The sequence below is a fragment of the Plecotus auritus genome, assembly GCF_963455305.1.
Source record: "Plecotus auritus genome assembly, chromosome: 8".
Taxonomy (NCBI): Eukaryota; Metazoa; Chordata; class Mammalia; order Chiroptera; family Vespertilionidae; genus Plecotus; species Plecotus auritus.
The window spans coordinates 169,189,541-169,211,135 of record NC_137782.1 but is presented as its reverse complement, the minus strand read 5'-3'; the positions used below and the strand labels follow the sequence as shown (position 1 = coordinate 169,211,135).

At 41.1% G+C, this 21,595-nt stretch overlaps 1 protein-coding gene across 1 annotated transcript; it reads right to left on the bottom strand.

The window, feature by feature from the left end:
• Positions 1 to 763: 763 nt before the first annotated feature.
• On the bottom strand, positions 764 to 20,132 carry LOC308255647 (retinol dehydrogenase 14). Its single transcript, XM_080683416.1, has 3 exons — positions 19,661 to 20,132; positions 14,728 to 15,885; positions 764 to 1,064 (listed from the first exon to the last, which is right to left on the bottom strand). Exons 1-2 carry the CDS (start codon positions 20,048 to 20,050, stop codon positions 15,268 to 15,270), a joined length of 1,008 nt encoding a protein of 335 aa, XP_080539542.1. The 5' UTR covers positions 20,051 to 20,132; the 3' UTR covers positions 764 to 1,064; positions 14,728 to 15,267.
• Between the last annotated feature and the right edge of the window lie 1,463 nt (positions 20,133 to 21,595).

The following is a 21,595-nucleotide window of genomic DNA, read 5'->3' as shown; positions in this document are numbered from 1 at the left end:
GGTGGAAGTGAGCAGTTCAATTGGAGGAAAAGAAGGTACAGCCAGAAAAGCTTCAAAAATACTGAAGTTCGCCGAGAAGTAAGCATCATTTGCTGAAAGTCTTCATGTTGAAGTGAAGGTCCTTGGCTTGCAACGGGGGTCACCTGTTTCCATGAACTTCCAGATAGCAGAATAGAAGGCGAGAGCCCACATATGGGATGACTTAAATTGGTGCGAGGGAATGTGTGTGTCACTCTGATCGGGGGTGGTACGTGCTGCATTATTAGGCCCAGGCTGAGGCCACAGTACAGTCATAAATCAAGAAGCGGGTGTTTAAAAAACAGTGGAAGTGTTAAGGAAACATGAAGTGGCTGACCTGCGGGGCTGGGCTGTTACTCCCTACAAGAATTTCGATGACTAATGATGTGGATAAATAAGTGCTTAAATTTCTCATAACCACACGTGTAATTTATTTAATTTGGGGGGTATTAAGCAGTTCTGGGAGCCCTTTAAGACGATGGTGAGCAGTTAGTTGGAAAAGGTTTCCCACTATTCAAAAGAGGCTGGTGCCTTTTTCTCTGAACCAATTCCCACCCCCCCGCCCGCCGCCCCCTGCACCGATAACTGGGATTAATGTACAGAAAGATGGGATTTAGAAGTAGCCACCCACCCTTCTAGTTTAATTTATAGATTTTGAAGTTCTACTGGTAGATAATCATTCAGCTGGGTCTTAGAGAGCCTTTTAAAAAAAATTAAAATAACTGAGACAGAGGTGAGTCATACCTGAGGATTTATTGGGTCACAGTGATGGAGATTGAGGGCAATCTGCTGAGGGAAAGGCCTACACGCTGTGACGTGGAAGGACCACAGTAACTGGGGCTCGAGACTGGCTGCCTACGTGCCATTCATCAGCTGTCACATCCCTGGGCCTCGATTTCCTCATCTCTAGAAGGGGGCCAATCAGACCTACCTCACAAAGCGTTGTGAAGATCAAAAGGCACATTCAGATGCCTATTTCCATACATGATATGCTTCTTAGATGTGTGTAAAAGTCTGATGTATTTCCATTGAACAAACAATCTTACCTAATAAAAGAGAAACATGCAAATTAACCATCACTCCGCTACACCCACAGCCAATCAGAGTGAGTATGCAAATTAACCCAACAAAGATAGAGGTTAATTTGCATATGCAGGCGTTCAGCTGCGTGATGCCTGCTATGAGGGGAAGCAGGGCGGCGGAGGGAGCTACTGGAGTGATGCTCCAGACAGAAGCGAGGACTTGCCGGCTCCTGGGCGGCCACAGGTGGCTGGGAGTGAAGCCAGGGGAAGGAAGGCCTATTCTTGCACGAATATCGTGCAACTGGCCTCTAGTATAGAAATATTCTAAGGAAAGCTTGGTCCTCGATCATTATAAACTATAAAATCCCTAATTAGACCTTACTATTTTGATAAAAGTCTTAGATATAATAGTTTAGCACTTTATTTTATATATAAATAAAGGGTGTCCCAAAAATGTATACACACTTTGAATGATCATAAAGTCAGTGTTTATTAACATACAGTTCATTTATTTTATTCTTTTAAAAATTTAAAAGATCTGCAGAAATGAATAATTTTTTTTTGTCAATGCCTGTTTTCGAACTGATGACCGTTCTGGTCCAGGCATTGCTGATAACCCGAAGCAATAGAATGGCAAACATCAAGAATCATCTCGTTCAGTATTTGTGTGTCCTCAGCTCGTTGACCGTTGCAGGTTTTGTACCGTAAACTTTATCTTTTATGTATCCCCATTAAAAAAAAAAAGTCTAGTGGCACTTTAAGGTGAGTTTTCTTTGTTCAAAGCTTAGTTTGGCTTCACCCATTATTTCAAATCAGTTAAACCTGAAAAGGAGTAAAATTAAGCAAATTATCAGCTATTAAAGTGTGCATATATTTCTGGGGGAAACACCCTATATGTTTACTTTTAAAACTGAAAAAAAGTTAATGAGCTAATGAGCTTAGGCTCACTGAACATGTGATGGAGGTTACAGATTGTTTGTTTTCAGTACGGTTATTTCATTCATTCATTTTACAAAAAGAAATATATAAATTAGTACCCATTACTTGGCACTTTAGTCTCAAATGGTTAGGATTATGAGACATATGTTGATTTATTACTTCACTATTTTTTTTTTAAATTCAACCTATTTTTTAAAAATATTGATAAAATACAGTCAGTATCCAAATCAGTTCCCAAACACTGCAGAACATGGACAATGCCACTGCTAAACAGAACTACTAGCTGGTAGCAATACGCAAGGGATGGCTCAAATATCCTCTCATGACTGATGATGAGAGTCTAAATTCAGCATGGAGATGTGTTTTAAGGGTCTCAATGTAAAATGCAGATAGTAAAAATGTTGGAAACCACCAAATCTCTATCTAAAATATTTTGGTTAAGGCAGCAACCAAATCAAAGGGAACATTAGCACTGGACATCGGAGGGTGACGGCAGGTAAGAGAAACAAACAAGAAAGCCAGGAGGGAAGTGGAGACCTGTCCCACAGACCATGCTTCTCCTGAGAGCCCGTTCTCCCCTACGCCGTTCACTAGTGGAGAATTCTGTAACTCCACATTCTCAGTCCTGGCTACAGATTCAAAACACTTTCGGTTCTTAAAAAAAAAAAAAAAAAAAAAAAAAAATGCCAATGTCTGGGCCCCACCCAAGACCAGTTAAATCAGAATTTCTGGACTACTCCCTGGGGAAGCTTAGGTGCAAATGTATGTCTGGATGCCAACCTGTTAGTTTTTTTTGGTTTTTTGCTATATCAGTTTGGAGATTATACATTTTAAAAATTATTTGTTAGTGGTCACTCTGTATTATATCATGCATCCTAGACTTAACAAATTTGAATACCAATCTTTACTTTTATCTTTCCCTGGATAATGAAAAACCTTTAGAACGCTTTAACTAAAATGACCCCTTCCTGATTTCTATGTTAATATTATCAGGTATATTAAGTCTATTATTTTTACATTATTATTTTATATATCTTATTAGTTTTATCTGATGTTTATATAATTCTTATCTTCTAATATAATTATCAGTTTTATAATTACTCAATAGTGTTTTATTTGATCTTCATTATTTTCTCAGGACTTCCCTCTGGAATTACCTTCTTTATGCCTGAAGTGAATCGTTTAGAATGTCCTCTGAGATGACCAGTGGTGGCCAGTTCTCTGCATTTTGGTATGTTTGTGAACATTTTTATTTTACAGCCAGTCTGGATATATATTTTGGTTGAGTATAGAATTTTAGATTGGCAGTTATTTCCATTCAGTCCACCACTCTCTCACGTGTGTATGTATTTCATATGTAGTCTTTTCAGGCTGGCTGCTTTCACTTAGCAATATGCATTTCAAGTTTCTTCATGTCTTCTCGTGGTTTGATAGCTCTTTTCCTTTTAGGCCTGAATAATATCTCATTGTTTGGATGTACACGATTTACGTACTCACTTACATACTGAAGGGCATGTTGGTTGCTTCAAAGTTTGGGCATTTATGAATAGAGCTGTTATAAACCTCTATGTACAGATTTTTTGCATGGATGTAAGTTTTTAATGTATAGCTTTTTAATATTCCTGTTTAGAATTAGTCTTGTTGAAACTGTGGGTTATTGTTTTTCATCAGTCCTAGAAAGTTATTTTTATCTCTTCACATATTGCCTCTGTCCCAATTCTCCCTTGGTTTTCTTTCTAAACTCCAATAAAAATGTATTATATATTTTTATTCTATCTGCCACAATTCTTAATCTCTCTACTAAAATTTCCATCTTTACGTCTCTCTTTGCAGCATTCTGGATCATTTTTCTGATCTGTCATTTTAGTTCATTGCTTCTCTCTTCTGTGGTGTTCAATGTGCAGCCAAATCCACTCTCCAAGGCTTTCATTTGTTATAGTACTTTTCATTTCCAGAAGTTATATATTGTTCTAAACGTTGTCACTTTTATATGTTCTCTCTGCTAAAATGTTCAAGCTCATTCGTATTTCGTTAAGCATAGTGGGCACAGTTATTCTATCATCTGTGTCTGATGGTTCCTATATCTGAATGTTTGGATCGGGCTGCTGGTCCTTACTCATGGTACCAGTACTTGTTCCTTACTGCTTGGCATTGCCCTCAATAAAATTATTTACAGAGGCTGCCCAAGGCCTTTATGAAAGGACCTTCCTCTGAAGAGGATTTGGGTTTGTTTTTGCTGCTGGTCCTCTAATCTCTAATGATTTTAGAGCAAATTGATGGTTTGAGCTTTCCTGGGTTGCTCTGGTGAAATCAGTGAGCACTTCTGCGGGGTGTGTGTGTGTGTGTGGGGGGGGGGGGGGGGCGGGGTTAGCTTACAGCCTTGCAGGGACAGGTTTCTCCCTGTATATGTTCCCTCTTCTGCTCAGGATTGAGACAACCCCCCTATTGCATGGGACAGCTGGGAATATAATACACTGTTGATTCTCGCTCACCCTTACCTTGACCGTATAGTCGTTTAGAATTGCAGCTTTATTGCGAATTGCAGTGTCTATCAGACCCCAGATTTTGTGCAGACGTTCATTTCTGTCCCCTATCAGGTTCTAGGCAGTCAAAACACAACTTCACATTCATCATTGCCTCTCTGAGGGTGACAGATGTCCTCTGGGCAATAGGAATTTTGCCTTTTCCCTTAACTTTCGAGATTCTTACCTTCATGTTTACTTGATTTTGATCTAAAAATGTCTCACCATTTTTTTTCCAGCACTTTGCTGTTTTTTAAGGAAAAAAAGTATTTTTTTTTCTATTTTCTTCAGGATTGTTAGTTGTCCTTAAGTAAAGATTAGTTCAAGCAACCTAGCCTGTCATTTCTAGAAGCCAAAGAGTCCTTGAAGTAACTCTTTAAAAAAAAGAAACAAAAACATCTTTTATCTGTCACCACTCACTTCATTCAGAAAACTTTATATGAAATAATATTGATATTATTATTTCAATATTATTTCAATATTATTTGCATAGTAGGAAAACTATTTTAAGTATTTAAAATCTTTAAAAATTAGTGGGTTTTCACTAATGGGATATGTGTAAGGTCTGAATTCTTAGATGTTGAAGAGTTAAAACTGTTGCACTTTAAAAGAAATGGATGCATTTGCTATAAAGTATAGTAATATGGTCCTTTTGATCTTTGTTTTATGATTTAACTCAGACATATTTATTGTTTGTGCAATTTCTCCAAACCCATGAAAGGTGATATATATCCCTCTGGCATGAAACCGACCCTCTGGATTGGCACTGGGTTATTTAACCATCCTGATAAATAATTTACACTTGGGGATATTGTGCAGAAACCTTTTCAATTAACCTGTGTTGACAGAGAAACTAAATATAGTAGTCAATGAAAAAAATGTTTAACACATTCTTGACCTGTTGGGCACACACACAAAAAAATATTACTTAAAATAGTATCTACTCTACATAAGAAAATATGTTAAAGGGGAATATTGAACATAATAATGATTGTAAATATGAGATTTAAACATAGCTTATTTTTTAGAGAAAATTTTAACTTTGTGTATTACTTTAACTTATGTATAAAATTTTAACTTATGTACACTATTTTAGTTCACTAAAAGAAGTGGCCACTGGTCGAGAGGGTCTCAAATCTGAGACATTTTGGTTCAACTCCTGGTCTCATCAGGCATGCCATTTAGGCTTCCTAATGCTCACATCCCTTAACTGTAAATTGGGAATAAGAATACCCGGCAGAGTTGTTACAAGGATTAGAGATAATATAGGTTAAATAGCTTACATACGTAGTAGTTATTATTTTTCTAGAAAGAACTTTCTGGGGTGAGTTTAATCAATTCTCCTAATTTGTCATATACTTGATGATCTGTGGTCTTAGGCATTTGCAATAATGCGGCATTCTTTTTAAAAAGAAAATAAGCTCCTTTAGTTTTTTTTTTCAAAAGTATATACATCTTTGAAAATTAAGTAGGGGACAAAGTAAATGCATTCAGGTTATGGCAGAATTAATTGTGCTGGCTTTAGTAAATCATATCTAATTAATTGAAGGCAGACTGCTTACTAAAATACACAGGGATCTGCAGAAAGAAACCCCCCCCCCCAAAAAAAAAAAAAAAACCTGGATGGCAGTAGTCAATAATCTGACTGAACTGTATAGAAGCTTCCAGGGGAATTTGTGGCCAGATTAAAATTTTTCAGTGTGTGAGCTTTCTTTCTAGCTTCCCTCATACTAATTCCAAATTACCACTGACTATCGTTGTCAAAATGACACACGTACTCAAAGCTTTCACACTCATCATCGTGTATTTTGAATAAGAGTGTGCAGGAAAATTCAGCATCACCTTCACAAGCCAGAAGGGCCCTCTTCTCCCTGTGACGGTTGAACACATTTTCTAGAGGGTAGGCAAAAACCAGTTAAATTAGTTCCGTCTACTCTGGCCATCAATAGGATGATAGACATGTTAGTTTTAAGGTTATTAATTAGCTGATTAAACAATCAACCTAATATCTTGTGAGTAATTGATATATTACTGCCTTTTGCCAGATGTTAGCAGGAGGCAGAGAATGTTCAAATATATGCCCCCGTCCTCAGCAGCACACTGCAGTCCGGTTCTTGAAAACTCACATCTAGCCTTTGAATCCCCTCTTACCTTTACTTCTCTGATGAGATTTGCAGCAGATAAACAGAAATAAATATTCCTGGGGTAGCCAGGGCTTCAGTTATAAATGTCTTTCTAATCCATTCACACTCCCCGAAGCACTTATGCAGGATTATCCATCACAAGTCATTCTATAATCTTAATCAAATTGCCTGCTGAAGGAAGCCTAGCATTTATTACATTTTTCCTAAATGGAAAACAGCTGTGATAAATTAATGTTCACCAGAAATCTCATATTAGGAACGATTCTCAACTGTCAGTCTTTCCAACTATGAATAATATATTCCTCTACAGCAACCTGTATCTTTGAGTGTGGCTAATTCACTTGGCCCCTTCTACCTCTCTGTGTGGTACACTGGAAGCGAAATGTTTTCTGAGCCAGACTATTTAAATGATAAACATATATTTTAAGAAATAAGAAAATGGCCTTAAGAAGGCGGCACGGTTGGCAACCACAGAACACATGTGTACAAGGCTCGTTTCAAAAGCCATGTCCATCCAGAGCATCAGTCTCCCGCTTATGGATTTGCCTAATGCAGGTATCACTGCTCATGTCACCCACATTCAACCTCAGAATTAGCTTCCTCTCCTCTGAGTCTATAATAACGAATCAAGGTTCTGATTAGAATTTAGCTTCCCAAATGGATTTCCCCAGCGAGACACAACATACTACCGGAAGGAAAGAGATTTCCAGTTTCTCCGGTGGTTTCGCTTTGTCAACTGGCAATTTGACAAATTTCAATATCTGAGGCTGCTAAGGGAGGGCCCAAGTATTGTATTATTGTGATTTCACCATAGAAATGTCTCTCTTTTCAAGCTATAACACTCAATTTCTTTGTGCCTTCTATAGATGGTTTCACTGGCTCGTTTGCAAGGTGGTTTTTATTAGCAAATTTATATGTGTGCTTTTTTTCTCTCTAGTCAGTAATCCTGGTAGTCTACTTTTTTTTTTTTTTTTTACAGGAAACAAAATCCATCCAGATATTTTAAGTGGCGAGCCATAGAAGGTAGTGTAGAAGGTGCCTACAAATTCATGGGAAGGGCTGGAAAAGTGGGATAGGTTATAGTAACAGGAGTGACTCCCCAAACACTACAGAACTGACCTGGGCGGGGAAGCTACTACTTCTGCCACAATCAGGAAGGCGGGAACTCGAGGGTTCCGATGGAAATACTGAGTTACAACCCACAGTGCCACAGCGAGGACACAGGGATCCGGAAACGGGCAGGGCACCCCCACCCTGCAGCCTCCTCTCAATACCCGCTAAGAAATGAGTGGACGCAGAATTTCGGGGTCTCTCCCAGTTGCCTCTTGTCATTAAAAAAACAACAAAACTAAACAAAAAGAAATAGCTGAGTATCCACAATCTTTCCTACAGAAAACAGCCAGAAAGAGTAGAAAGAAGGCTCCCTTTTCAATTTTCCCTTCGATATCTCACTGTAGGGCCACCTATTTGTCAGAGGCTGGTGTTCACCCAGAACATAGGCATGAGGGTCATTTGCTCATTGTGGGGACGCTCTCCAGCCTTCGAGGATGAAAAGCGCAATCTCCCGGTAGGAACACTGGACACCAGTGGAGCATGTCATTCAGGTTCTATTAGTCGTATGTTCCTACATGTTCCTACAAGCTCCATGTAAGTAACGCTGGAGGCATCCTGTCTTGCACATAGCCTACTGTTCAGATGTGATTGTTTAGTGCAGTGGTCGGCAAACTGCGGCTCGCGAGCCACATGCGGCTCTTTGGCCCCTTGAGTGTGGCTCTTCCACAAAATACCACGGCCTGGGCGCATCTGTTTTGAAGAAGTGGCATTAGAAGAAGTTTAAGGTTAAAAAATTTGGCTCTCAAAAGAAATTTCAATCGTTGTACTGTTGATATTTGGCTCTGTTGACTAGTGAGTTTGCCGACCACTGGTTTAGTGCATGTGTATGGATATGGGGATATGACCACTGGTTTAGTGCATGCGTATGGATATGGGGATATGACCACTGGGTTAGTGCATGTGTTTGGATATGGGGATATGACCACTGGGTTAGTGCATGTGTTTGGATATGGGGATATGACCACTGGTTTAGTACATGTGTATGAATATGGAGATATGACCACTGGGTTAGTGCATGTGTATGGATTGGGGATATGACCACTGGGTTAGTGCATGTGTATGGATATGGGGATATGACCACTGGGTTAGTGCATGTGTTTGGATATGGGGATATGACCACTGGTTTAGTACATGTGTATGAATATGGAGATATGACCACTGGGTTAGTGCATGTGTATGGATATGGGGATATGACCACTGGTTTAGTGCATGTGTATGGATATGGGGATATGACCACTGGTTTAGTGCATGTGTATGAATATGGAGATATGACCACTGGGTTAGTGCATGTGTATGGATATGGGGACAGCTTCAAAACTGTGCACTGGAGGCGTTGTATGTTAGTTGTACTCAGTGTTATGTGATATTCTGGATAGCTCCATACCCAAAGGGTACCATAGCTATGGTTAAGTGTGTAATGTGCATACCATTGAACATCCCCATATTACAGAGTGTGAAGCAAGACAAAGTCCCTCTGAAGAGAAGGGAACACTCGTTTGACTTCTGATATTCACATTTACTTTAATAAGATATGGACCCCCAAGTCTGCTGCCTTGCTACTCTGCTAATATTTTTCTAATTTAAATATGGACACATTTTTGTAGCTTCCATTATTTCTTTCAAATATTGAACTATTTGAATATATCAAGATATTCAAATACAGTTATCCTCTTTTCCAGTTCACAGAGAATTCTAGAATAAGAAAGTGCATTCAGAGAAAAATGAAAAATACACATTGGAGCCTTCTCCGCCCTCCTCCAAAAGACTCCAGTGACTTTTGCAACACCCCCAAGTTCATTTATCTATAGGATGGCTCTTGATAGCTTTGTGTGAGCTTTTTCAAGTTCAGCCAAGCCAGCTGCATGATCAACACAAAGACAATAGCTCCCACACACGGGGCTACATGGATTAAAGAACCCGACCCATCAGTAAATCTGCCAGATGGCAGTGGAAGAAAGCTTGTAACTCTCTCACTTTCATTTCAACAGCAGCAAACAATGTTCAATGTTTAAAATAAACTCTTCCAGATGAGCTAAAGATAAACTCTGAGGTGGGTGGACTGGAGCTTGCTAGACTGCAGCTCTGAAGTGTTTGATTACATTAGCTCAAACCCCTGGGTAGAACCCGCTTCTGTCAACAGAATGCTTTGCTTCCAACACCTACTACATGAAGCCATTTCCTGTGCTTTCATGGGTTGGTGGCAGAAACTAGCTTTGCTTTTTGCACAAACTAATAATGATTATTTATTTCTCCGTGCTCAGCTTTTCCTCAAACAGTGTGTACAACTTTAAGATATACCCAAAATGCCAGTGCTGCACAGATTCAAACCTTTTGAATGTATTGGCAACTTAAACTTCTATTGACACTTTCACCCTCCTGCTCACTTTACTGTTCTCATAGTAACAAGAAAGGTACCATTATTTGGAACCGTTTGGCTAATAACTAGATGCCTATTTAGATCCATTGGGTAGAAAGAAAGAGAAGGAAGGAAGGAAGGAAGGAAGGAAGGAAGGAAGGAAGGAAGGAAGGAAGGAAGGAAGGAAAGAAAGGAGGGAGGGAGGGAGGGAGGAAGGGAGGGAGGGAGGGAAGGGGGAGGGAAGGGAGGGAAGGGGGAAGGAAGGAAGGAAGGAAAAGTACAAGTATTTTGTTAAGTCAGAATTTATAAAGGAAGTTAGAAACATTTTGTTGTTTTTAGTAAACTTTAAAACCTGCCACTTAAGACCGACCAGGCTATAATACACCATATGTTATATGGCAACTTTTAAAGATAAAATGACACACTGAAAAATAATTCTATTAAATATTAAGGAACTTATTTTAACACAATTAGTAGATGCTTTAAATGAGGGAGAGAAACAAACACAGATTGATGATGCAAATAAATTTTAGGACACTCAGGATATCAACAAATACTCAGTGAAGTATATTGGGACATTTTAAAAAATTAAACATCCCAAATTTAGATTAGAAGTCTTCGGGAAAATATGATTCACAACACAGAACACAGTGACTGCCGGTTCCTCCAGATGGAAACCTTTATGGTACGTCAGTAATAGCTCTATTGTATGCAATAGAAGCCCTCTTATTTGGAATCAGCTGGTTACATGGGGAAAAAAACTGATTAAAAAAGAATTTCATAAAGATTAGTAATTGAATTTAATTATTAATTGAACTTAAAACATAGGAGGTGTTCATTCATCTGCCTATCTTCTGACATAAGGGTAAAGGCTTGTCTATTGTTTTTCTGAGTGTGGATTCACTTGGAATTCCATCTTCTTATATTGTACTCATTTACTCTATGACTTCCAGCCTTTGTGCCTTTATTTTATTTTTTTTTTTCAAACTGTTTTTCTTTCTTTTTTTTTTTTTAAATATATTTTATTGATTTTTTACAGAGAGGAGGAGAGAGGGATAGAAAGTTAGAAACATCGATGAGAGAGAGACATCGATCAGCTGCCTCCTGCACGACCCCCACTGGGATGTGCCAGCAACCCAGGTACATGCCCTTGACCGGAATCGAACCTGGGACCCTGCAGTCCGCAGGCCGACGCTCTATCCACTGAGCCAAACCGGTTTCGGCCTTTGTGCCTTTAAAATGGAGTCAAAGTTTAAAGCCATTTGCAGAGCACTAAATACAGACCCTTTTAGATGTCTATAATATCTATTTTAGTTGTTTTGAAACTTTATTCAACCGTTTCTAGTGATTTGCCTTCATTTACTTTTTCACAAAACATTCAGCTTACTTTTCATAGAAATTTTTTGTACTCATAATTTATTAGTTTGCATTATGATTAATAATTTCTATTCTAAATTATAACTAGCACAGCTAACACACACAGGATTGGCTGGGTTTTCTCTGTTGCCGCCTATGACCCCAGGGGCTAGGCTAATGACCGGACATTTGATTGTATTTGTGAAATGATAAATGAATGGTACATAACTCACTCTTCCTATGTATGTGACCGAACAGGTGGGCAGAGGGGAAACTCTTAGCCTAGAGCATTCTCATGCTACGGGCCTCAGTCAGTATATTTTAGGGGGGGAGGGGGAAGGAGAATCAGTTATTACAGCAACTGCTTTAATTAAATATCTAACTTAGCAACAACTCTTCCTTAACGTGGGCAGAAACTGAGCTCTCCAGCTAACTTTCCTTTAGGAATAAACTACCTTCCTCCATGCTAACCTGTGACTAATTTAACACTCCATTGTCCAGAGAAGGTTCATGAAACATCTGAAGCTGTCTGTGGGGGCCAAGCTCCTGAAGGGAGATTAGTAACATGTTCTTTCTCCAGTGTTGCTTAGGACATTTGGAATCAATTAAATATTCAAATATAGATTCTCTCAGATCTCTAGCCAGGCCCAGCAAGTTTGGGAGGGGAGGAAGTTCAAGGCAGATAACTGCTACTCCTCACACCAAAATCTATAGCTGACGATTTAAAAAATATACTCTCTAGACTTCCTGGGTCTGCAAGCAAATAGACAAGATTAGAAGTGAGGAGGAGAAACAGCAGGAGCCTTGTTAAGAAATAGGAGGTACAGTATACATGAGAACGGCTGCCATAAACCGCGTCTCAAACACAAATATTTGAGTACATTGGGATGTTGCCTAAGTACAACAGTACATATGGCCCGTGTGCACTAAGAATGATTTTACATTGGTAAAGGATTATAAAACAATATGTAACACAGACTGGATATGGTCTAATAACTTTAAATATTTACACTCCGGCCTTTTGTGAAATTGCTGACTCCTTGGTTTAGTTTTCTTTCCATCATATGTACTAATATAAATATGACTCGCTCTTCCAATTAAATGCTACTTAGAACCTCACTATATAAAAGTTACTCTGACTTCACCCCTTTTCAGAACAAGCTGTTAAAAACAGAAATCAGTATTTCAAAAGATGAAGCCAATAGTCAACATGAAAATGGGTTTCCAACTCATTATTCCAGGATCTGGCACATTATACATTTGTCTCCCACAATACTTTGCTGCGGTCAGGGGAAGTATCAGAATTGCCTTTTACTTATTTCTGTGCCCAGTGAAATGGTTAGAAGTCAGGGAGCAGAGGGAGAAAAAAGAGAGCAGCAAAAAAGGTTTAAAAATCTTTAAAGTCTAAGTAGTCATACTATAGCTGTTAGTCCTCGATTCCATCAGACACCGGGTGGGAAGGACATCTTCCAAATGGCAGCTCATTTTACCTTAATAGTTGGTGTTTCCAGATGAGTTCCTAGTTTTCCATCATGATAAATTAATATATCCTATTTTATTATGGTGCCACAAACAAGAACTCTGAAAGCCTCAACTCTTACAAAAGGCCCAAATCCCCTGAAAAGCATCAGGTATCAAAATGCAGCCAGAAAAGATGGTATTAAAAGAAAAAAATATGGGCTCCTTTTTAATGAAGTCGAGGTGTAGGACAGATTTATTAGCTTCCATTTTTCCAAGTTGCATTCTGGTGTATTTCCTGCCCATACTTCTAAGTTCAGCAGATCTTTTTGCAGGATTATTTTTTAAAAATACTTTTCAAAGAACATGATGTGGCTATATCCACTACACCTGCAAAGACACACCTGTGATGATACAAACACAAAGTGTTCCTCATATTCACAACCCAAGCTCTTAACAGAAAACAGACCCTCTGTGAGATCTGCCAAGATCCTGCCATTCTCAAAAAGAACTGATACTGGTAACCACATATTATAAAAAGTCTTAAAAAATAACTAAAGATCACCCCTGACCAAAATGTTCAATTTAGTGTAGTTCAGTCTATTCTTTACCATCATAATTCATTTTTCCAATATTAAGAGATGCTTAAGACAAATAATTAAAATAATTACTTTTGGTGTTGTAACAGATGCCTACAATATTCCTATGTAGAATCTATTTTTATGTACACCATTGATTCCTTACTTATTATTCATTCAAACATCATTACCATATGTTTATTGTGTGTCAGGTACTATACTTGATTCTTAAGGAAGGAAAACTAATACAAATATAGTAAAAAAAATAAAATCTTTCCTTGGAAAATCTCTATTCCAATTGTCTAACTAGATTTGTGAACAAATCATCAGTGTAGTAAATCCCTAGTCGAGTTGTCAAGATCAATGAAAACAAAGTAGAAAGAGAATGAGTTCAGCCTCCAGGGACCAGAGATAGGGACACACTTGAAGAGAATGTTAAAGGGCCGGTCATATTCCCAGTGAAAGGGAGAAGGGTATTCCAGATTGAAAGAACAATATAAGGGAAGGCCAGGAGGCGAGTGTTTGGTCTACACTGAGGATGGGATTATCCAGTAGAATAACTGGTGATGGGCTAAGACAGTGGTCGGCAAACGGCGGCTTGCGAGCCACATGCGGCTCGCGAGCCGCGGTTTGCCGCTCTGTTGACTAATGAGTTTGCCGACCACTGGGCTAAGACATTGATTAGTCACTACGCACATGTGCCCATTTAAATTTAAGATTAGAAATTCAGTTCTCAGTCATATTTCAAGTACTCAATAATCACGTATGTCGAGTCTCCCATATTGGACAGTGTAGAGAATTATCTCCATCACTGTACAGTTCTATTGGACAGCACTATGTGGAAGAGTACAAGGTAAGCCTGTGGCAGTTCACGGAGAATCTAAAATGTAGATGAGTGTTCAAACTTTAAGTAGAAATGGTTTGTAAACTACTATATTCTACAGAGTCCCTTCAGAAATAGCCTGGGGGACTCCACCTGCGTATACTTCTGTGGCCTGTTTTACTAATCCAGCTTCTGCATTTGAGTAAGATTTTTTTTTTCAAGAAAAAATTCTGCAGCTTAAAATAGCTAGATAGCAAGATAGACAGATAGACAAATAGACAGAGAGATACATAGGTAGACAGACTGGACACTCACTGTTATGAGTAACTGGAAAACACCACAGGTTTTTAAGCAGTGAAGCGACACCATGACACAGATTTGGGTTTTCGAAATATTACCTCTTAGAGCAGCAAAAAAGAATGTGAGAAGAAAAGACACTTGGTATTCCAAAATCAGTACAGGCTGATGACGCGGTAAGGACTAATTTCAGTGAAGCTTCTAAAGAAACAGACAATGAAGAATTTGCATCAGTAAATTTATTCCAAGTAAGGATTGCACACACACACCAGGCATATTATTTCCACACAAAAACCAGCATTGCAATAGAAATATTTAACACTTTGGTCATGAAAATCGGAGATAAAGACTTCTCAAGGTATCTATGTTAAGTAACTGACTTCTTTAATATTTGTAATCCAAGCATGTTCAATTACAATTTTTAAAATCTGTATTTGTTCATTATTCCTTATGCCTATTGTATAACATCTTTTCGGAAATGTTGATTTCCAAAATATAACTTTTCATCACTTCAAAGTAGCCATATGTGCCTCTTAGTAGTGCTATTGTGAAACCAAAATGTTTTCAAGTAGCAAGTGCTCAAGCCACCTGACCACAGATAGGAGATCCATTTTTTAAATGGCTCCTAACACTTCTTGTTCCTACTGTACGATGCCCACCATTACCTCACTGATATCCCAGAGTTTTCTTGCAACAGACTCATCCATGGCTTTAGGCAATAGTTCTTCCTCTTTACAATCCCCAAAGTACTTTCCTGACACACCTTCTACCTCCGGAGAAGAGGCCAAATAAATGGAAGTTTGGGCACCTTCTACCGGAGTTTTGAAAAAAGCCCAAGACACCAAATTGAAAAGTGGTTTGACCAACAGTGGGATGTGTATGTGCCTCCCGAGATTAGTCCGCACAATGCCAGGGTGCAGAACATTGACAGTGACCTCTGTGCCTTCCAAGCGGCGGGCGAGTTCCCTGGTGAAGAGGATGTTAGCCAGTTTGCTCCGACTATAGCAAAAGCTTTTATTATAGCTTTGCTCACTGTTCAAGTCTTCAAAGTTGATGTCCCCGTATTTATAAAGTTTGGAAGAAACTACCACAACCCTGCTGGGCGCTGAACTTTTGAGCAGTCCAAGGAGAAGATTGGTGAGTAAAAAGTGACCCAGATGGTTCACCCCAAACTGCATCTCAAACCCATCTTCGGTCTTCATGTAAGGGCACTGGAAGACCCCTGCGTTATTGATCAAGACGTCCAGTCTAGGCTCTTCCTGTAAATGTCAAAAAGAGAACAGCAGAATTAATGAACACAGGCCTTAAATGTACCAAAAATAAAAAAAAAAATTCAATTTCTTATGAACTACTAAAATTCTATAAAATGTCTCTATGAATTTTCAACAATTGACAAAGAACTAAAAAAGACTTGTATGCCTAATAGGGGCGTGGCCTTCTGCCTTTCACGTGTTATCTCATCTTCTCTCAATAACTTTTTTCTTTTAAATATATTTTATTGATATTTCACAGAGAGGAAGGGAGAGGGATAGAGAGCTAGAAACATTGATGAAAGAGAAACATCGATCAGCTGCCTCCTGCACACCTCCCACTGGGGATGTGCCCGCAACCAAGGTACATGCCCTTGACCGGAATCGAACCCGGGACCTTTCAGTCCACAGGCCGATGCTCTATCCACTGAGCCAAACCGGTTTCGGCAACTCTCAATAACTTATAAGCAAACAGAAGCACTGAAGACCTGTGGTTTGTCCAGTATCACAGGCCTCCTAAGTGACAAACAAAAATCTGAAGATGGAAGTTTCCGATTCCAATGCCCGGGCTCTTAATTAGTAAGCCAGCTTGCTTTTCTAATTGGGATTTTCAGATTAGAAAAGCTAGAAAGTTGGTGAGAGCTGGAGAGTGGAAATACAGCACAAGGTCAGTATTGTTTATTCCCAGAGCAGCCAGTATCAACACGAGGGGCAAGTTAGGACTGCTTTATTTTGTAGTTTTCTAAGGGTAAGTGGTACTGTGGGGATGGAGCAACCTCAAATTGTTTCCTTAAAATTAGGACAAGCGCCGAAACCGGTTTGGCTCAGTGGATAGAGCATCGGCCTGCGGACTGCAGGGTCCCAGGTTCGATTCCGGTCAAGGGCATGTACCTGGGTTGCGGGCACATCCCCAGTGGGGGGCGTGCAGGAGGCAGCTGATCGATGTCTCTCTCATCGATGTTTCTGACTTTCTATCCCTCTCTCTTCCTCTCTGTAAAAAAATCAATAAAATATATTTAAAAAAAAATTAGGACAAGCAATAGCGTAGGTCAGGGATGTAAATTAAGGCCAGACAACATCATAAATAAGTCAAAGAAATATTTTAAAAAATGATCCAGGTAATATAAAAATATCAGAAACATCAGTCTAAATAGTAAGTCTTACAGTAACAGCAAAGGAGATTAACAGAGGAGATAGGATCAACAAACACCTTAAACTCTACGACTGGACGTCACAGTTCTTCTTCCCTATAGGATCAAACTACCTCTTTCAGACTTCAAGAGGCTCTCCACTTAGATCTATATACTCAGAACTCTGCACTGTGACCAGATCCTGCCGCATCTTTCCAGATTAAATTTAGACTGTTCTTAAAGGGACGTCTTTTCATTTCGTAATTCATGTTAAGTTGATTTTCTCCAGCCCTGCCCTGGCTCCTCTCTGTCTCTTTTGATGGGCAGAGAAAAATAAATGTACAACATGTTCCAGGTGTAAAGACAGAGGGATGACCCACCATTGAATTAATTTGAGGTCAAATTTCAAATTTCACTGGCCCGTTTGCCAAGTGTAAGTGAAAAGAAAAATGTGTTAAATTTCACAACTGCATCAAAGCCTACCTGTCAGAGGATTAACTATTTCTCATTCTGTCTGTCTAAGCACCTTTAGCTTTCCCAATAGTCAGCTTCAAAAAGAAGGCAAAAGTTCACCCGTGGGGGAAAGAAAGGAGTGTTCTCTTTCAGTAATCCTTTGGAAGAGTTTCCTGTATTAATCATTTCTGAGCCATCATTCTTTGCTGGACTTGTGTTATTTTAAGACTTTATCATCTACTATTTTTTTTTTTAAAATTCTAGGAGATAAATGACATAAATACCAAGAATACCAACCTGTGGGAAATTTACATTTCCATTAAAAAAAAATTCTGATTATGGTCCCTGAACTTCAGAGCCAGGAAGAAACTTAATACTTAGAAGCAAGGACAACTTAGTTATCTCTTTATCTCAGCTTTTAATTGGTTCTGCTCCAAGTGGCCAAAGAAATAAAATACCAAGTGTATCAGGAATGAGAACACCCAGCCACATCTACATTTCAACGGCAAAGAGGGAGACCCGTTTTTAATATTTCCAACATCTCTTTGAGTATTAATTTCTTACTTTTAACCTGTTGTTTTTTTTTTATTCTAATAATGAAGTAGACATAAAACAAACCAACAAACTTGCCCCTAACCTCTCCAGATCTGCAACAGCTCCCCAACTGTGCATCAGGATGCCCCAGAGTCACAAGGAACTCCGGGGATCCCCTGGGATATTTTAAACTCTCAAGGGAAACAAAGAGATACTCCGCTCAACATCTCAAAAACTAGTTTCAGGTGGTTCACAGCTTCCACATTACGTTGTGCTCTCTTCCCTTTGCGGATGTCACATCTTTGCAAAGCTGTTTTTAGCAGCTGCTGTAATCAAGTGCATGCACAGTGTTAAAAACCAATGTGGAACAAGAAATGAAGGTGGCAAAGTCCAATCTGATTCCAAAGTCAGAGAAGTGAACAACAGGTACACATTCCCTGTAGGAACGATGCTTACTGAAGAATGAAATACATATCTCTCTTTTTCCTTTCATTGTGTGTACTATTTTTTCAAATAGTGACTAAGTTGTTATGATATCAACACTTAGTAGGTTATTTGAACCTAATTACTTAATATCAATAAACTGGCAGATATTTCTTTTGGCCTCAGGGCATCATGGAATTAAAAAAAAAAAATCAAAGTTTGGGAACCTCTGCTCTAGACCCAAGGCTCCATTTCATACAGGCCCATGTCCTATGACAGCGAACTTTAAATCTCTCTTCCCAGCGCCCTCTGCAGGAAACCCTTCTATGTCAATGTCAACGGAGGACATGCACTTTAGTGGAAAATTTACCATCTAAATAAAGAGATCCTCCAGGTCCCTGGAGGGCAACAGGAATACAGGAGTTAAAAGCAAGGGCTCTGGAGACAGATCCTGGGCACCCAACTGCGCCTCCCTATGCCTTCATCGCCTTGGGTTGTAAAACGGGGATAGCAATGCCTACCTCACAGGGTTCCTGTGAGGATTCCATGACAAAAAATAGCCAAGGGCACTTCCATTTCATTAAAAAAATATATATATTTTAAGTATCTGAAATGCTTGGAACAGCTCCTGGCACATAGGAAACCTTCCAATAAATGCCAGGTATTACACATTTATTTATGTACGTCCCTGTTTCCAGCACAAGGCCGCTGGGATTCCAAGCTCCAGTTTATGTGGAAATGAGGCCAGATTGTGGTTAGGGATGCTGCTTGCTAATGAGTCCCCTGGTGGCAGAGAGTTGAACTCCTACCCCCGCGCGGGGGAGGGGAAGGGCACGTTTTTCCAAGGTCCTTGGCTAGCAACTTCCCCTACGTGCTCTGGGCTCTCTGCAAGGAGATGGCTCGGTGCACATGCACTTTGGCCTCGGGAAAGGCAATCCAGAGCCTGGCGGGTCTCCTGGGCCGCCCTCGCCTAACTAGCGGAAATGTGCACACTCTGGCTCACTGTCCTCTTGGGCTCTTTTTCCTCTCAACTTCCTTGGAAGACAGAAGACGGCCCTACCCATCTTCCCAGCTCGCGACTCCCTAGCCGCCCCCAAAATCACGTGATGGTTTCTCCTCTTCGCTTCCGTCCTTCCCAAGGTCACACCCCCGGGCTCGGGGCGGACCCTCCGGGCTCAGCCCCGGCACCCGGCCCGCCCCGCCCCTCCGCCCAGGCCCCGCGCCGGGCTCAGCGGGCTCCACACCTGGAGCATCTCCTGACAGAAGGCGCGCACGGAGCGTAGGGAGGCGAGGTCCAACTCCTTGACGACCAGCTCGCCCGCCCCGCCGTCGGGGTCCGACCCGGGGTCCCCGTCGCGGCGGAGGTCGCGGCGCAGCTCCCCCGCCGCCGCCTCGGCGCGCGCGCGGTCCCGGCAGCCCATGATGACCCGCGCCCCCATGCGCAGCAGCGCGGCGGCCGTGGCGCGGCCCAGGCCGCTGTTGGCCCCCGTGATCAGCACGGTCTTTCCGCGCATGAGGCCGGCGTCCCCTCCTCCGTGCAGCCGCTGGACGCTGGACCCTACGAATCGCCGGGCCGCCAGCCACAGGGCCCCACCCAGTGCGGCCAATAGCGCCGCCACTGTGGCCACTGCCATAGCCGCACTGGCCGAGGGCCACCCGCCCCTGCACCGCACTTCCGGAGGCACGACACCGCGCCGCGCAGGCTGAGGCCGCCACCTGAGCGCGAGGAACTCTGGGGCGCGGCCTGTTGTCCCCGAAGGGGTGGAGTGGGGCATGCTGGGACTTGTAGTTTTCCTTCCGTGGGTCCCCGATGGGGCGCTCTGTGGGTCCTGGTGGCTCCTTGAAGCAGGCTCCCAGCCTGAGTGTCCTGGGTGAGCACAGCCCCCGGGTTTTCACAGGGTGGGGGTTCCTCCCCAAGGAAACCCCTGAGTGGTGGTGGCCTTCCCCAAGGGAATGCTCAGTTAATATTTTGAATTGCCAACTCGCTCTAGAGGCTGGTTTACAAATCCCACATTTCATGGATGGTGTAGCGTGTTTTCCATTAAGGGCTCCTGGGACATGTTAACCCTCCCTTCAATTTTTTACCCTCTGGAGAATTTTCCCTGCCCACTAAAGCCTAAGGAAGGGCTCTACCCGCCCCCCCCCCCCCCCCCCCCAATAAATGAGGCCAAGAACTTAGCAACATGAATCAGTTGGAAATAGAATGGGCCAATGGTTGTCAAACTTTAGCATCGCATCAGAATCACCCAAAGGGCTTGTAGAAACAAACAAAAACAACAAAAACCCTGAAATTTCAGAGCCTGGGCACCAGAGTTAGGAACTGAATTGGTTCAAGATGGGACCTGAGAATTTGCATTTCTAACAAGTTCCCCGCTGATTCTGATATGGCCCCTGTAGAAGGAGGCATCTTCAAATGGCCTTATTTGACACTGGCAGGAATACAGTAGGAAAATCTTACACTTACTGTAAACATGGATTTCTGGGCAGGCCCCCTCCAGCCCCCTCCATAAGAACATTAAATGCATAAACGGAACGGAAAGTGCTCTATACCCTGGAACACGCTTCAGCAATGCCGGATTATTGCACAGGGACCCGTCTTCAAGACTTGTGGCTTTAGCCCAATGGATTCTTAAGTGATCCTTCATCCATCTACTCATCCATCTAATATGTGCCAGCCCTTAAGCCCTATGAAAGTCACAGGGAACAGGGTGCTCACCTGTCTGGTGCAGAAAATTCCACTGCCCCAGCCCCATTCTAGAATCTCCCGAGCAAGAGAGGATACTCACAATGTGTATAGTTGAAATAAATCCCTGTAAGATTTTGATAATAAAGCTCTCCTACCCTCCTTTACATTTGTGAAGGCTATAACATCTAACGATAGTCACGATACAGAGAAAAGGGGTAGAATGGCAGAAGTTTCATATGAGTGCTGAGAATGAAGCATGGGGGTGGGAAAGAGCACTGTCACTGAGGATTAGACAAGGCACCAGGAACAGAAATCATGAAGGGATCGGAGCCTTTGTTTCTCCTAAAATTTGAAGCTCCCTGTCAAATTCTGTTAGCCTGGAACACATCTGTTTCCTCTCTCTCTTCAGTTTTATCTATTTTCTGTCCTTCAAAGCCCACCTCAGTTCTTTTCATTTCCTGACCACTGCCAGCCCATGCAGATATTTGCTTCA

Excerpts from the sequence above, each read along its gene's own strand:
- LOC308255647 (XM_080683416.1), bottom strand. The coding sequence starts at position 20,050 with ATGGCAGTGGCCACAGTGGCGGCGCTATTGGCCGCACTGGGTGGGGCC. Across the intron at positions 15,886-19,660 it reads TCTGTCAGGAGATGCTCCAG|GAAGAGCCTAGACTGGACGT; the intron begins GTGTGGAGCCCG and ends TGACATTTACAG.